This window comes from Aspergillus homomorphus, assembly GCF_003184865.1.
Source record: "Aspergillus homomorphus CBS 101889 unplaced genomic scaffold BO97scaffold_69, whole genome shotgun sequence".
Classification (NCBI taxonomy): Eukaryota; Fungi; Ascomycota; class Eurotiomycetes; order Eurotiales; family Aspergillaceae; genus Aspergillus; species Aspergillus homomorphus.
In genome coordinates, this window is record NW_020291955.1 from 57,227 (window position 1) to 72,311 (window position 15,085).

At 50.2% G+C, this 15,085-nt stretch overlaps 6 protein-coding genes across 6 annotated transcripts; 3 read left to right on the forward strand and 3 right to left on the reverse strand.

The window, feature by feature from the left end:
• Positions 1–624: 624 nt before the first annotated feature.
• On the reverse strand, positions 625–1,487 carry BO97DRAFT_418690 (uncharacterized protein; the record flags this gene model as incomplete). Its single annotated transcript, XM_025696533.1, has 6 exons — positions 625–850; positions 904–928; positions 1,037–1,065; positions 1,096–1,108; positions 1,179–1,332; positions 1,461–1,487. 6 exons carry the CDS (start codon positions 1,485–1,487, stop codon positions 625–627), a joined length of 474 nt encoding a protein of 157 aa, XP_025546465.1.
• A 1,678-nt stretch (positions 1,488–3,165) lies between these two features.
• BO97DRAFT_255030 (putative arginine transporter) lies at positions 3,166–5,180 on the forward strand. Its single transcript, XM_025690876.1, has 2 exons — positions 3,166–3,498; positions 3,615–5,180. Exons 1-2 carry the CDS (start codon positions 3,279–3,281, stop codon positions 5,096–5,098), a joined length of 1,704 nt encoding a protein of 567 aa, XP_025546466.1. The 5' UTR covers positions 3,166–3,278; the 3' UTR covers positions 5,099–5,180.
• A 1,219-nt stretch (positions 5,181–6,399) lies between these two features.
• On the forward strand, positions 6,400–9,354 carry BO97DRAFT_409114 (putative AMP-binding enzyme). Its single transcript, XM_025695997.1, has 4 exons — positions 6,400–6,971; positions 7,048–7,303; positions 7,361–8,951; positions 9,018–9,354. The coding sequence occupies exons 1-4, from the start codon at positions 6,798–6,800 to the stop codon at positions 9,121–9,123; spliced, it is 2,127 nt and encodes a 708-aa protein (XP_025546467.1). The 5' UTR covers positions 6,400–6,797; the 3' UTR covers positions 9,124–9,354.
• A 190-nt stretch (positions 9,355–9,544) lies between these two features.
• BO97DRAFT_409116 (uncharacterized protein) lies at positions 9,545–11,017 on the forward strand. The gene is made up of 3 exons (XM_025695998.1): positions 9,545–10,100; positions 10,326–10,418; positions 10,687–11,017. The coding sequence occupies exons 1-3, from the start codon at positions 9,590–9,592 to the stop codon at positions 10,896–10,898; spliced, it is 816 nt and encodes a 271-aa protein (XP_025546468.1). The 5' UTR covers positions 9,545–9,589; the 3' UTR covers positions 10,899–11,017.
• Positions 11,018–11,388: 371 nt separating this feature from the next.
• BO97DRAFT_481382 (WW domain-containing protein) lies at positions 11,389–12,726 on the reverse strand. Its single transcript, XM_025700809.1, has 2 exons — positions 12,505–12,726; positions 11,389–12,443 (listed from the first exon to the last, which is right to left on the reverse strand). The coding sequence occupies exons 1-2, from the start codon at positions 12,588–12,590 to the stop codon at positions 11,630–11,632; spliced, it is 900 nt and encodes a 299-aa protein (XP_025546469.1). The 5' UTR covers positions 12,591–12,726; the 3' UTR covers positions 11,389–11,629.
• A 338-nt stretch (positions 12,727–13,064) lies between these two features.
• Positions 13,065–14,154, reverse strand: pmp47 (putative peroxisomal membrane protein Pmp47; the record flags this gene model as incomplete). Its single annotated transcript, XM_025697917.1, has 3 exons — positions 13,065–13,183; positions 13,242–13,975; positions 14,030–14,154. 3 exons carry the CDS (start codon positions 14,152–14,154, stop codon positions 13,065–13,067), a joined length of 978 nt encoding a protein of 325 aa, XP_025546470.1.
• Positions 14,155–15,085: the final 931 nt, after the last annotated feature.

Consider the following 15,085-nt stretch of genomic DNA (forward strand, 5'->3'; position numbering starts at 1 on the left):
TACCGACCTTATGGTATAGTTCGAGACGGCGATGGCGTGATTGAGATGTGCAGCAGAGCGGGGAAGGCAAGATCAACACAATGAATGTACTGCGGGATGAAGTAAGAAACGCCCAGACCACAAGTTAAGTGTCTTCACCTTGAAGATTTCAAATATCGATCAGGGTAAAAAGCCAGTTCATCAGGGTACTTTATGATCTCAAATCTCCCAAGCAGAAATCCCTTCATATGGGGCCTTCTAACGCATTGAGTGGAAACGTGCAGGAGGACCAAGTATCATAGCGCCGCCAAACCACATCCAAGAGGATGGAGATGCTCGCAGAATTTCACAACGAAAGCTGCGCACTCCTGTTAATGTACTCAGTGCACAAGTCCTCCGTATAGCGAAGCTCATCTTTACATCCAGGAAGGTTTACAAGCATGAAGGAAGTAGCTGGCGCCCATGAGAAATGATGCTGAGAGGTCTGTGAAAGCCTCAAGCAAAAAAGACGTATCGGTATCGGCCTTCACTTCCGACTGGCCGCGGTCAAGTCCGCATCTCCGGTCAGCGAGCAATTCCTTCACACTTTTTAATGTTTTGACTTGGCTCTCCAGTTACTGCTTATCCTAACCGTAGCATAGGATTCTAGACTTGGGCTGGATTGACCCCAATGGAAGTTAGGATCGAGAGTGCTACCAATTTTAAGGTAAATCCTGGTGGGGAATATGATGTACCGTAGTGCGGTCCGAGCTTCCCATTCAGCTTGTGGTGGTCGGCAACAAAGCATGTGGCGGAGGGCTTGTCGTCTTTCCAGATAATGAAGACGGGGATTTCATTGCATACTGGAGTTACATGGCCTATTCCGTTGCGACTGCACAGGTTTCTTCATCAGGCTTTCCCTAAGGCATGGATCTATGTATGTACCTTTTTCTATCAGCTATCTCTTTTTCTAGTACAGTCATTTCATATAATACTTTTCAACCTACTTAGGTCAGTTAGTATACGATCTTGCCCATGAAGCATATGTTATGATGTTCCATGATTACGCAGAGTTTACTGTGCCTATGCCATCGCACTCGTGACCGCCTTTTTAATTATATACAGTACTGTACTTACACATCAATCAATACTATATATAGTTATGAACACACAAATTCATACATATCGACCAGCTTAATAAGAGTTGATATCATAACTACCCTCGCCTTTAGATCCAATGTATCGTTCTCTTCGCCCTGGTAAATAGCCTCTTATATTTCGATAATTCTGACATTTCTTTTTGTTTCGCTTGTCCGGTCGGTCACTGGGGAGCTCCGCGTCCCTACCCGCCTCCCACGTTTCGTAGCTCCTGCTCTAACAGAGATTACAACATACCTAGTAAGCAAATTTAGGTTCTCTATCCGCTAGTCAACATGGATGATCTATTTGAGATGGTAGAGGCCCACTGAGGGGTAAACGCCTGTGAGACAGTATCTACGTACTCGGTATGGACTCTCTAGTAGATGCATGTCAGATGTAGAAGCCTTTTCCGGAAGTATGAGTGACAGTGCTCTCGTGCCCTCAGATTCCGGAGGAGCAACGTGAGAGCAGACTAGATGCACAAGGCAAATTGACTTATCGATCTATATAGAAGGCGTCACTTCATGGGCCAGGGGTTGTTGTACATCTAATTTGGCATACCCAACTTCAACAAGGATTCCCAGCCAGAGCCAGGAGAGAGTAAATGATGGAAGTACTACTCCGTATAGGTGATGTTGTTGTAAGCCTCTTAACCGAAGCCGCGGATATCCGCGGAGAGCACAAGCAGACCGACCTATAGCGGAGAAATTTACCCGCAGATTGGATCAATGTCCATATCTGAGCATATATTTCCGTGCACCGTCTCTAAGTAGAAAATCCTAGTGCCTAGCACTCATAATCGAAAACCAAGAAGATTTTCCTGCAGGGCTGGGATGGGTCGGGCGTTGCCGATAGGTACAGTTGTCAGTAGGTAGTTGATTCCTCCGTTGTCCGGTTTCCATCCTTTTCGCCCGCGGGAACTCAGAATCAACAAGAGTCAAATGAACATCATGCAACAACTGCGTTTCTGACCTGGTCTTTCGTCATCTGCGTTTAGCATGTTGTTCAACCTCAATTTCAATCTGATCAGGAAAGTACAGCCCTTAAGCTGTTTCCGCCACCGAACATCATAGACTACTCAGCATTTCCCCTCTCTCCTCTTCTCCTCTTCCAGTCTTTTCCTACATCTTTCCCGCCCCTCGGGCCGGTAACGGGAAAGTGGGTGGCCACTCTATCTACGACAGCCAGCAATAGCCGGCAAGCTTTACGAGAAAGAAAAAGAGAAAATTTTGTCTCCGCTGGCGATTATCTCTTCCAAGGCCCACTGAGGTGGAGCGGCATGGTTGCCGAGATGCAATTTCAATTCGTTGCCTGGTGACCTAGTCGCGACCAGTGGTGCTTCGCAGGATTATCAACCATGGATTGGGAGGCTGAAGGAGAATCTAGTGCGGTAGAGTGGCACCTGTTTCCCACGCTTGCGCCTCTTTCTCTCGTGCCTCTTCCAGTCCCGAGTCGAGTACTCCTGCATTCCGCGCTCTATTCATCCAGTCTAGACAGGCGTAAGTAAAAGCTTCCCCGGGTGCTCGTGGTGGCCAAGGATTGTCCAAGACCTCCAGAATCAGACTTTCGTCGGGGAAAAGCGAATCGAGTACTTCCACATTCGTATCGATTAGTGATGTGTGCCTGTCATTGCCTCCTCCCATCATGGCCATGCCCTGTAGCTGGTTGATAGAGGCGGGAGACTCCTCTTTTGCCCCGGGGTTGCATCCGCTGCTGGACAACCCTAACCCATTCCTTTTACATAACATCTTCTGGTTCCGCGAAACACAATTCGATTATTTTCGCTATCTCGGCCAAAGTCGTCACACCCCTTGGTCTCTTATCTAGTCGATTGTTGGGCCCTGAGAGGTTGGCTTGATTTCATCCTAGCGTTGGTGGATTTCGGTGGTCCGACAACTGAGGAGTCCACTGTTAAAAACTGCTCTTGCAGGACCCGACCCAGCCTTGAGGTGACTCAATTAAATCAACCCAAACCCGTCTTGCCGGTGGAGTCTGGTCTGCCCTGGTGGTTGCCGTTCATTTTTCTCGTCTTCTTCCCTTGCCGCCTCCGAACCTAGTCTCATCTCTGCCCTTCGCCTTGTTTTCTTGACTCTTTTGACCGACCGACGATACTGCCGGCCTGCCCATTCCCAAGCAAGGCACGAGCGAACCTCCAGTACCGGCAACGTCGAGGGTCGAACATGGCCTTCGGGAACGAGGTCGACATCACGTCCAAGTCCGCTGAAGGGGGAAAGGGAAAAATGATGCCTGGCGAGGAATCGGTCCAAGTTCATACGACGAACCCTTCGCCGGACTTGAATGATTTCGATTGCGAGAAGCATGGCGCCAACAGCGAGTCGAACCCGCTTCCCCAGCTCAAGCGAAAGCTGAGAAGCCGACATTTGCAAATGATCGCTATCGGTTAGTGACCGTTGGTGGTTCCATCCCCGAGCCAACCATCCTCTCTTTACCCGCGCAGCACGACTGCTCTATCCATCGACGAAGCAACAGAGAACGTAGACTAATTTCAGTTCCAGGAGGTACAATTGGCACAGGTCTCTTCATCGGTAGTGGTACCGCTGTCGCCCATGGCGGACCTGTGGGAGCGCTCATCGCTTATGCCTTCGTCGGTACGATTGTTTATTCGGTCATGACGTCTCTAGGAGAGATCGCAACTTACATTCCGATCCCGGGAGCCTTTACGGCTTACGCTGCTCGTTTGGTTGATCCCAGTCTCGGCTTTGCCATGGGTTGGATTTACTGGTTTTCTTGGGCTTCGACATTTGCGCTTGAGTTAACAGCAACGGGACTTATTATTCAATTCTGGGACGATAGCATAAATATCGCCATCTTCATCGCCATCTTCTGGGTTGTCATCACGCTCCTGAATTTTCTGCCTGTCAGCTTCTATGGCGAACTGGAATTCTGGTTCTCAAGCGTCAAGGTCATCACAGTCGTCGGCTTCATGATCTTCGCGATTTGCATTGATGCTGGGGCTGGCAAGGATGGCTACCTAGGCTTCCGTTACTGGGTTCATCCCGGACCGTTCTCTCCCTACAGCGGCGTCTCTCCCGATTCAACTGCCAAGTTCGTTGGATTTTGGTCTGTCCTCATTCAAGCCGGGTTCGCCTATCAAGGAACAGAGTTAGTGGGTATTGCAGCCGCGGAAACCGAGAACCCCCGCGAAACTGTGCCATCCGCTATCCGCAAGACCTTCTACCGGATCCTGTTCTTTTTCGTTCTCACGATTTTCTTTATCGGGATCCTTGTGCCATACACGAACGACGACCTTCTCACAGATGGTAATGACGCAAACTCTTCGCCGTTCGTCATCGCTGCTAAACTTGCGGGTGTCCATGTACTACCACATATCATCAACGCAGTCTTGCTGACTGTGGTTCTTTCGGCTGCCAACTCGAATGTGTACAGTGGCAGCCGTATCTTAATTGGCTTGGCACAGGAGGGCTTTGCTCCTCGTTGGTTCAAGAAAACGTCGAAGAAAGGTGTGCCATTTTTCAGTGTCGCGTTCACTTCGGCTTTCGGTTTGCTTGGTTTCATGAATGTTTCCAATTCTGGCAGTACTGTTTTCAATTGGCTGGTCAACATCGCTGGTGTGGCAGGCTTCATCACCTGGGCCTCCCTGAATGGCTGCCATCTTGCATTCATGCGTGCTCTGAAGGCCCGGAATATCTCTCGCGATTGTCTCCCGTATAAGGCCTTGTGGCAACCGTACTATTCCTGGTATGGACTGTTCTTCAACGTTCTCATCATTATCACCCAAGGATTCACCGCATGGATCCCTTCTTTCGACGTCCGGAGCTTTTTCACGGCTTATATCAGTCTGATCCTTTTCGTGGTACTCTATGTCGGTCATAAAATCGTTTACAGGACTTCTTTCGTCCACCCGCTCGAAGCTGACATTGACACGGGTCGGTTGGAGTTCGAAAACGAGACATGGGAGACATCTGCACCAACATCCAGCAAGTGGTATAAGAAGGCTTTTCATGCAGTGCTAGGATAAGCCGGGGCTCGAAGGCGTCTTCGGGGACCAACACCGATCTCGAGGCTTCCCGCCCATGGACGCCCTTCTCATTGCGTGCTCGTTGGTCATAGTATTCCCAGATTGGCTTTTTCTTTCTTTCTTGCCTGTTAATTGAGCCTGGCACATACATATTGGAGAGTTTCATGCACATACACATTCATCAGGAGTACCGATTGCATTGGGATGAGAGGCGGCTTTTTACGAGCTATGATGGACGAAAGTTGAAAGGCGGTTGGGGAGCCTCTGCTACTCGGCCCTTGGGGGGCATTCTGCAGACTTATTTGTACAATATATACATTTGTTCGTTGGGATGTCAGATTTGACATGGCGTTGGGTGCAAGATTCTTGCTCATTGATGTATAAATTTCCTAATGAATATTTTTACACCTATATGCTGTCGTTTGCTGTTCACCATATACAATCACTCAATATAAATAAGCTCAGGACCACATGGAATAAGGCTCCTGCTATCGTGACTCTTCCGTGCAACTAAATGGCAGGCATTCCTTCGCTAGCAGAGATCTACACCAATGATGTATACGAGCAACATCAATGCCCGTGGTTCACATGCAGGTCCACGTGCCAGGAGACGGACGGAACAGTATTCATGTTTGGAACCGAGCTTCTGCTGGTGGTCGTGGATGATGGAGTTTTCCGCCTGACATCCTTCCTTTGGAGCGGTGTGTTGGCATTGGCAAAGCATGTGAGAAGTGAACAAGAGATTCACTCACACATCACGAGGGCGACTCCCACAACCCGAACTCCGTTCCATAATGATTGGCCTAATCATTTGAAGAAGTGAATGGGCATGAAACTTGGCTAGGATGGACTGCTTCGGCGGGCAGCTTGGTTAGTGGAAGACTTCCTACTACTTGTACTTACTGTACAGCAGTCTCTCCTTATCCATAGATTCACCAGTATGCGCAATGGTATGAACAATCGTCCTCCATTTCACAATTTACCGAGGTTGTCAAAGTCGAGCCACTATAATGTGACCTATAAATCAAAACAGTGGAAGCTAATTGATCGACGTAACTTCGAAATGGAAACGGCCGCCGGTGCCCGCCGGCGGGCGCGATAGATGGCCGAAAAGAGCAAGTGCCGAGGCACGCGGGCGATTTGACGTCGCGTGGCGAGAGGGGAAGCCGGGTCGACCAGTTAGAGCCCGGGTCTCTGGTTGAATTCCGGAGAAACCGCCAAGGGGAGAGACCCTCTTCTGGGGCACAAGAGATGGAGGCATTCCCCCTCCCCTTCTCCTTCTCCTTCTCCTCCCTGCTCTTCTTCCCGACACTTTTCTGTCTTATCTTGTCAGAATCTCTTACTACTCCTTGCATTTCCTCCCTGTTTTGCCTAGCCGTCTCTCCGTCCGCCACTCCCCCACCCTATTCTCGGCCTCATATCAACCTCCCTGTCCTCCTTCGGCGGAGATAATTCCCCGGGGACAAGCTTGCGCATTCACCCTCCTCACATTGTCACACATGCATACTGTGTCCTCTGCTCCTGACAAACAAAGTGCCGAGTTTACCATTGGGTCGGGGGCATAGTCACTTGATCAGGCCTAAGGTACCGTCTCGTGAAACCTAGACCTAGGAAGAGCATCGGTGTCTTCTCGGATTCGCCTGCCTTTTGTGCTGCCTATTAACTCGATCGCAAGCGATAAGTCGCCCACGTCGCCGCAATGTTCTTCTCCCAACTACCCATCCATCTTCAGCGCGCTACCGAGCTACAGCAGGAGCCCCCTAAAGGTAAGCCGTATAGCATCGCCTTACCCGGCACGGAAAAGCCAGGGCGCTCTCCAGTCTATCGGGCCTGGAACTCAGCAAAAGAGCTAGTGAACACTCTGGATCCGAAGGTATGCTCGCTCGCAAATTTCACCAGACACAAACATCGCAGCGCGGTTGTTCCCTAACTGGCTTCCATTTTCCCAGGTCGCCACTGCGCATGATATATTCGAGTCGACCGCCAATAGAGTGCCCAAGAGTCACTGCTTGGGATGGCGCCCGTTTGATCCGGTGACCAAGGCTTACGGTCCGTATCAATGGTTGGATTATGAGACGGTTCAGAAGCGACGTACCGCCTTTGGTGCTGGTCTGGTCGAATTGCATCACAAACATGACTGCCATCGCTCCGGCCAGTATGGTGTTGGTTTGTGGTCCCAGAACCGGCCAGAGTGGCAACTGACTGGTATGGTGGCACCGTCGAATGTTTGCACATAATAGCCGCTAATATTCGTGGCCGCAGATCTTGCCTGCATGTCGCAAAGTCTGTACTCGGTCTCCATCTATGATGTTCTCGCAGCAGACGCAACGGAGTATATCATTAACCACGCCGAACTGCACTGTGTCGTGACCTCTTTGCCTCATATTCCGACCTTGCTCAGATTAAAGCCGATGCTACCTAGTTTGAAGATCATTGTCAGCATGGATCCTTTGGACGCAGGGGAACCAGCCGATCTTTCTAAGCGCGCCATTCTCGAATCGGTTGCGGCTGGCTTAGAAGTGTCTATCTATACGATTGATGAAGTGGAAGAGCTTGGAACTCTGTCAAAGCGTACCTGCAATCCCCCTAGCCCATCCGATATTGTCACCATCAACTATACGTCTGGAACTACAGGTAATCCAAAAGGAGTGGTTTTGACTCATGAAAATACCGTTGCAGCAACTTCAAGCGCCCTCGTCGTCACCACGCAAGCTCCTGGTGACACTTTAGCGTCCTATCTTCCTCTAGCTCATATCTACGCTCGGTTGTCGGAGCATGCAGCGTTCTGGGCGGGGGCTAGGATCGGCTACTTCCATGGAAATATGTTGGAGCTCGTCGATGACCTCAAGGTCCTTAAGCCTACTGGATTCATGTCCGTTCCGAGACTGTTCAGTCGCTTCGGAAACGTCATTCGCTCAGCCACTGTGGATCACCCTGGCTTCAAAGGGGCTTTGTCGAGACATGTTGTCGCCGCGAAGACTGCAAACCTGGAAAATCCTGACCCCAGCAAAGCTACAATAAAGCATGCGTTGTATGATCGCATCTGGTCGAGAAAGGTGTCGGCAGCGCTTGGTCTCGAGCGTACTAGAGTGATGGTCTCTGGATCTGCTCCTTTGGACCCGACCCTTCACCAGTTCTTGAGGGTTGCTACCGGCACTGATATTATCCAGGGTTACGGGCTAACCGAAACCTACGCGATTGCATGCGCGCAGTCTCCCCGAGATCTGACTGCTGGAAATTGTGGGCGGCTCGCCCCATGCAACGAAGCCTGCCTAGTCTCTCTTCCGGATATGGATTACTCGGTCGATGATAAGCCTTTCCCCCGGGGTGAACTGCTACTGCGGGGGGGGAATGTTTTCCGCGAATACTACAAGAATCCCGAGGAAACATCCAAGGCGATGACTGAGGATGGATGGTTCCGGACCGGCGATGTTTGTACCATTGACGATATGGGCCGGATAGTCATTATTGACCGTCGCAAGAACGTCCTGAAGCTGGCACAAGGAGAATACATTTCCCCTGAGCGGCTAGAGGGCGTGTATTTGTCTGAGCTGGGCTACTTTGCGCAGGGCTATGTTCATGGCGATAGTGTGCAGACTTTCTTGGTGGGCATTTTCGGCGTGCAACCTGAGTCATATGCTCCGTGGGCCAGCAAAGTGCTCCGCCGAAGCATCGAGGCCACGGACATTGAAAGCATCAAATCGACTTTGGACGAACCTCAAATACGCCGCGCGGTGTTGCGAGATCTGGACCGCGTTGCAAAAAAGCACAAACTTGCCGGGTATGAGAAGATCAAGAATTGTGCACTAATGCTTGACCCGTTCACGGTCGAGAACAATTTACTGACGCCAACGTGAGTTGAATCGCAATTCTCCCTTTCCATGCTGAGCAAGTTGAACTAAACTTCTTGATCCTTTAGGCTGAAGCTGAAACGGCCCCCAGCTGTGAAGAAATACCGCCAGCTCCTGGATGACTTGTACACCAAAGCGTTAGCTGAGGAGGCCGCTCCTAAGGCCAAGCTTTAAAGAGGTATTGACCTCAAGATCTTTTTGTGTGGGGGACTTAGGGAGAATATGCTGGCCAGTCAACCTCCTGAAGCCACCGTGTATATACATTTCCAGTCTTCTTCGATTCTCCCTGTAATTTAGCACTTTCGTGATACTCGAATCCAAGGCTGAGCCTTCGAGTACAGATTTAAGGATTGATCGGGCTGGGCTGGAATCTTCTTTCATGTACACCACAGCATAAACAGAGGGTCTATGACTTGTCTTCATATACCCATGAAATAAAGGGACCTGTAACAACAGTTCAGGAGCTAGAACTAGGTGTTAACCTACGTGTGCGGTGTGACAACAAGATATCACAGCCATTCGAAATAAGGCTTGGCACTGGAGCTTGTCGATACGACATCATCTGTAATCTTTCCGCAATCCGTTCCGACCCCAACTTACCTTTTCTCACTCCTTCCCCTTCAAGCCAACGACTGCCAATATGCGCCTAGTCACCAGCTCTACTGTGCGGTTCTTCTTCATCTTGCTGTCTGCACCAGTGTTGGTGTTTTCAGCCCTCACGATCACTATCCCCTCCTCGAATCTGCTCCCCAATCCTCACGCTCTTCCCGCTGGATCTCATGCGACTCTGACCACGCTGCCATCCTCACCCTCGCCCTCTCAACTCATCGCATCCCTCACCCGCTCCGCGACCTTTGTCTTCGCCGAGCTCCCAACCCAATTGAAAGCCCAGTCCTATCTGCTTGACATTCGCTCCTCCGACTTCATCTTTGCTCCATACCGCGTCGATGTTGCAACCGATGGCAGCATTCTCGGCATCTGGGAGACTTTCCGAGCCAATCCTTGGGACAACCGTGGCCCGGAGAAGTACATTCTCGACGCCACTATTGCTGCCGAGCAGAGTGGAGGGCACTCCATCATGGCCACCCCTGACGTGACCATTGAGGCCCGAGTTTTGGCAAGAAGAAACTTTTACGAGGAACGCCCCCGCTGTATGCTCTATCCAAACTCCTTGGGAGGGAAAGGAAAGAAAGAAAGAAAGAAAGAAAGAAAGAAAGAAAGAAAGAAAGAAAGAAAGAAAGAAAGAAAGAAAGAAAGAAAGAAAGAAAGAAAGAAAGAAAGAAAGAAAGAAAGAAAGAACGAATAAAATGAAAACCTCTCGTCATCACACGTTAGGTGGAGCGAAACATAGCTGACCATTTGTCTCAACTCACTAGTCTCACCTCTATCGCTATTCAAGAATCCTATGATCCTACTAGCTTTAGTTGCTCTGGGGTTTACCTTCGGCATGCCAAAGTTGATGGAGAACAGTAAGTGACTTCTCTCTTTTCCCCCGAATGTTTTAAAAACCAAACCGCCCCCCACCCCCCGGCCCACCCAACACTTATTCGATGTCCTTTTTCCCCTGCTTCTGGCACGAGAGTGAAAAATGAGGTTTCGAAGACGAATCGCGGGTGCTTTGGATTCGTCTTGCGCAAGATGTTTAGCTACACCGAACCTGTCGGCTCCTTCCGTGTTTCTGCCCCAATGAGACCCATTTATCGTCTATTGACTGTGTTGTGTGCTCGCGCACTCTAGTGGATCCTGAGATGCGTGCCGAATTCGAGAAACAATCTCGCTCCTCCCCGATTACGGGCGCAACACGCAACGCCATGACCGGCGGTGCGGCGTCCGGCAAATTCGATTTGGCGGGATGGATGGCCGGGGCCACTCCCAGGCCCGCACCTGGCACTGAAGGGGTTGCTGCATCGGGCAGGGATACAGGGGTTGCATCGCGTAGAAGGGGTTAGGTGGGAAAGTCCTGCAGTGTGAGGTGTGGAAAGGCTGGTTTGAAAGAACGCAACGAGCGTATCTGACTGTGAACCTTTTGTCCGGTGAATATGTACTCATCCTCGTGTCAATTGACCTGCGCGTAATGCTATAATGCTGCCATCTGTCATCCTCGCCCCACGAACGACCTTGCGTCGCGCTGAAACTTCCTATTCATAAATCTCTATCGTCTACTACTTGCCCACTTTGGCCACTATAGCATGAAGGTTTAGACTTGGTGTAAAATAGATTTCATCAGAACTTTCTACCCAAACAAGGAAGGAACCCTTGAGAAGAAGACATGGATTCATGTCTAGAAAAGCACAAGATTTGCCTCAACAACGGATCATTTAGGTTTTTCCTCACTTATAGAGATCATTTGAAGATAGTGAAGCCTTACTGCAGGAGATAGTACTACGATTCGACTCAAAGTTATAGCCTTCCACATTTCTCCCCACCCGAGAAAGGTGAGTTTGTACTTAAGGCGTGGGCAATCTTCCAACATCAAACATGGGCCGGCATTGTGACAAACAAGAGTGGTTCTTGAACGCGAGATTTCGAAGATAACACAAGTGAAATTATCAAAATGTATAGATCATCAGGACACATAAGTGGTTCATAACGGTCGTATGCAACCCGAAAATAGGGGGGGTCTAAACATGTTCTTCAAGAACAAACCACTTCAGAGAAATGGCAAACTTCAGGAAACAACTTAAAAATCACCAAAGTCATCACCACCACCAAAGTCACCACCATAATCATCCCCATAATCACCGGGGGGTGAGTCATAATCGTGTGACATGTCTTCCACGGCATCAGCGAGCAGCATACCACCTAGAAGTCCACCGCCGACACCTAAAGCTGCGGCCCCCGCGGTGCCCATCCCATGCCGTCGCTGTTGCGGCTGTTGCTGGTATGGGTAATAGTCACCTTGCGCCGGGTATGATGGATACCCATACGCCGCCTGTTGCGGAGGATATCCACCACCGCCTCCCCCATAATAGTGCCCGCCTTGGGGGTACTGCTGCGGTATGGGTTGCGGTGGCCGAGCAGAAGACGCCCCGCTGCTACCGGCGACCTTCCCCTTTAGCTTGCTTAAGAATCCTCGGCTACGCTGCTGAGTCGGTCCGGGAGAAGAGCTCTGCGACTGAGGATCAGGTGAATGATATCCAGCAGCCTGCCTCCGCGAGCTCTCAGTGTAGTACTCATTTGCAGCACCACTTGCCGCACCACCAGGTGCTGGGCTTCTATGGCGAGCACGGGCATCTTCCTCTGCCTGTAATTGAGCAGCGAGTCGAGCGTCGCCATCTAGAGTATGGTTTCCAGATCCCGATGAATTGTACGGGTTTGCCGAGCCGAGAAATTTCTTGTCACTGGCAGCAGCCAGCGTAGAGGGTTCGGCGGGACCCGAGGCGTCATAGGATGGTGGCGGCTCGCTCGGCGGTCCATGTATTCCTGCATCTGCTTGGGGCGGTCCCTGGGGACGCTCCCATTGTGACCGACCAGTTCGGAGGTTTACAAAAAACCTGGGATCAATGTCAGTCTACCCGCTATAATGATCATCAGGTGAGTTGGACAAATGCAAACCATTGCTTATAACGGTCATCAAATTGGGCCTTCCATCCTTCGGGAACAGAAGGAGTGGGAGGGCCGGGTGGCGGGGCAAATGACATAAATGATATAAATAGAGAGGTATCTTTTCTTCGCTCCGGAGAGAAAGACCTTTAGGTATCAAGAAGCTCTGATCCGACCTTTGAATTTCACTTTGCGGAAGAAAAGATTGTCGTATGGACTTTCCTCATAAGCGTGAGTGAAGAGGGAAAGGATTATATACGTCGAGCGATACTTGACTCCCATGGGCATCGCCCCGTGGCGCTGCTCAGCCACGTGATGTCATTGCGGATAATCGGAGATTGGCATCATATATGCGCCAAAGGCGGGCGGTAACAATTAAGAACAATAGACACTTGCCCATGATCGATAGCTCGATCCAGTTCGCTATGTCATACATCATGGGAGAACTCATCTACCAAGGGGAATTTAAGAGACCAAGTCAGGATACCCAATAGAACAACACAATTGCAAGCATTGGTTGACCATCCATCTCGGACTACCGGAACAGCCTGCACGTAGCGACACAGCATTCTTTACACCGAGCTTCCGCGACCTCTCTTTCGGATGGATACCATAGCCTCGTATAAAACGTCCTTAAATCCAAACAAGAATGCTGCAGTAATTGCACTCTGCGTCACCTTCGGCCCAATTCCTGTTTGGCAGTGTAAGCTTCTTTATCAACAAAGACCGGTCCATTCGAATGAACTTGCCTTTGTACAAGCCAACATAACCCTCTTCCTCGATGATCCTCTTCAAACTCCCGTTCAAGCTCTCATTGGGTCCGTCTTTACTAGCAACATGCATGCGGCTTTTGACCGTAATGTAGGGGTACGTGATTGAAGTAGCGAGAATTTTACCAAGGGCACCCAGGTAGAACGCATCCTTGGGAGTCATACGTCTGCGGCGCTCGACGATGTTTTTCAATTGTTCGAAGATTGTGTATTGCAAAATAGGGTTGATCACCAAGATGAGGGCAGGTAGGACGCCAGCAAAGAGGGCTTTGGGGCCCTCACGGCGAAGCAAGTCCATAAGAGTAGCAATTGTCGACGCTCGCTTCTTTGCGCTGGGAGCACCAGGCAATGATTCTTGATCCGAGTCAGACTTGCGGGCTGTCATTCTGGTGTTCACTACCCAGATCGGATTGGTTATCATGACTGTTGCGATCCCGGCAATAGCCCCGGCAATCATGGACTCGATGGTTGTGAGTTTCTTGGACGCCCTTCCTGCCTTTGCGGCCGCCTTCTCGAAGGCCGAGCGCGTCCATTCGTACCAATAGTAGTAAACGAAATTGGTGACACTAATACCGAAGAGTGCTGACTCAAGGCCCGAATAGAGCCCGGCAATCCCTTCTCTCCGGACGATGCGACGAACTGCATCATAAGTGGTTGATTGGGCACGCTTTGATTCAACCTGTGCTCTTGTTGAGAGAGTGATGAGTGGATACCTTCGGGGGAGACCACATTAACAGAAACTCAGCCGCTCAGAAAGCAATACCTACGTCAACACCATCGAGAGAATACCACCTCCAGCGCCAGCCAATGCATGCGCTATGTTATCGCTCTGTTGCACGGCAGCGGATGCTGCCACGGCCTTCTTCTCATCCAAGAAACTCGCTCGAGACATTGGGTACAGAACTCTCGACACTGCGCCCAAACTGAAGCAAGTCTAGATCTTCTTCCAGGGAAAGCAGTCAAGAGGGGTTGGAACACCACAAGTATAGGTAGGCGAGCATAAGAGAGCAAACCCCTTTTGATCGAACCAAGAAAACTAGGGGATGAAGGGGAATGGTTGCATGAAACAATAAAGCCAAGAAAGTTGCAGGGTGTCGAAGAAACTAATCGTACCATGGGAAGGGGTAGAAAGGAGAAGTTGCAAGAATCAATCTTTAAGACACCGAGATATGTAGCCAGCGGACGCGAGAATGACTCGGCTCAAGGAGAAAGGCAACGATGCTCATGACGTTTACCGAAATTTGAGCCTCGGCTGATAAATGCCCTCCAAAATGTTCCCCCTCCTCCTTTGCTGATCGTGCGTTTTCGGAACGGTCGCGCCTTCACCGAAGGTAACCCCTTGACCGCAGCGATATCAACCAGACTTTAGCAGACAGCCACCGAAAGGTGCTCTAGCGAACTGGTACCCTACCCTGATGTCCCTAGATGTATTGGCATGCCTGTGTTACGCTTACGTGTTATCGTTATCGTGGATGATAGATATAGTTATGTTACACCTGGGCAACATCTCATGCAAGTTCTCTTACTAGGGCTCTTGCATGGATTATGGCTGGACCGACTCGATTTGAAAAAGGAAAGAAAGAGAGAGACCAGTCGAGATCAAGGAGTCAGATCATGTTCCTTTCGACCTAGGTAACAATGTTATGTTAATGCCAGTGAAGCTGCGACTCCCTCAGCACCTTAGTAAGCTGGCGCGGAAGAGTCAATTTCGCATGTGACATTCCCTCCCTGCGGTACCCGACCACCCAATCCTTCCACATGTGGGGTGCCACTCATTCGTGCTCGTGAGGAAAGTAGTAGTAGGAGGGTGTATCACGCATATA

What these genes read in the sequence shown, in the direction of transcription:
- BO97DRAFT_255030 (XM_025690876.1), top strand. Translation starts at nt 3,279, where the DNA reads ATGGCCTTCGGGAACGAGGTCGACATCACGTCCAAGTCCGCTGAAGGG. An exon ending in TTTGCAAATGATCGCTATCG is followed by an intron (nt 3,499 to 3,614) that starts GTTAGTGACCGT and finishes TTTCAGTTCCAG; the next exon opens with GAGGTACAATTGGCACAGGT.
- BO97DRAFT_409114 (XM_025695997.1), top strand. Translation starts at nt 6,798, where the DNA reads ATGTTCTTCTCCCAACTACCCATCCATCTTCAGCGCGCTACCGAGCTA. An exon ending in GCCAGAGTGGCAACTGACTG is followed by an intron (nt 7,304 to 7,360) that starts GTATGGTGGCAC and finishes TCGTGGCCGCAG; the next exon opens with ATCTTGCCTGCATGTCGCAA. An exon ending in AACAATTTACTGACGCCAAC is followed by an intron (nt 8,952 to 9,017) that starts GTGAGTTGAATC and finishes TTGATCCTTTAG; the next exon opens with GCTGAAGCTGAAACGGCCCC.
- BO97DRAFT_409116 (XM_025695998.1), top strand. Translation starts at nt 9,590, where the DNA reads ATGCGCCTAGTCACCAGCTCTACTGTGCGGTTCTTCTTCATCTTGCTG. An exon ending in TTACGAGGAACGCCCCCGCT is followed by an intron (nt 10,101 to 10,325) that starts GTATGCTCTATC and finishes TCAACTCACTAG; the next exon opens with TCTCACCTCTATCGCTATTC. An exon ending in GCCAAAGTTGATGGAGAACA is followed by an intron (nt 10,419 to 10,686) that starts GTAAGTGACTTC and finishes CGCGCACTCTAG; the next exon opens with TGGATCCTGAGATGCGTGCC.
- BO97DRAFT_481382 (XM_025700809.1), bottom strand. Translation starts at nt 12,590, where the DNA reads ATGTCATTTGCCCCGCCACCCGGCCCTCCCACTCCTTCTGTTCCCGAA. An exon ending in GATGACCGTTATAAGCAATG is followed by an intron (nt 12,444 to 12,504) that starts GTTTGCATTTGT and finishes CATTGATCCCAG; the next exon opens with GTTTTTTGTAAACCTCCGAA.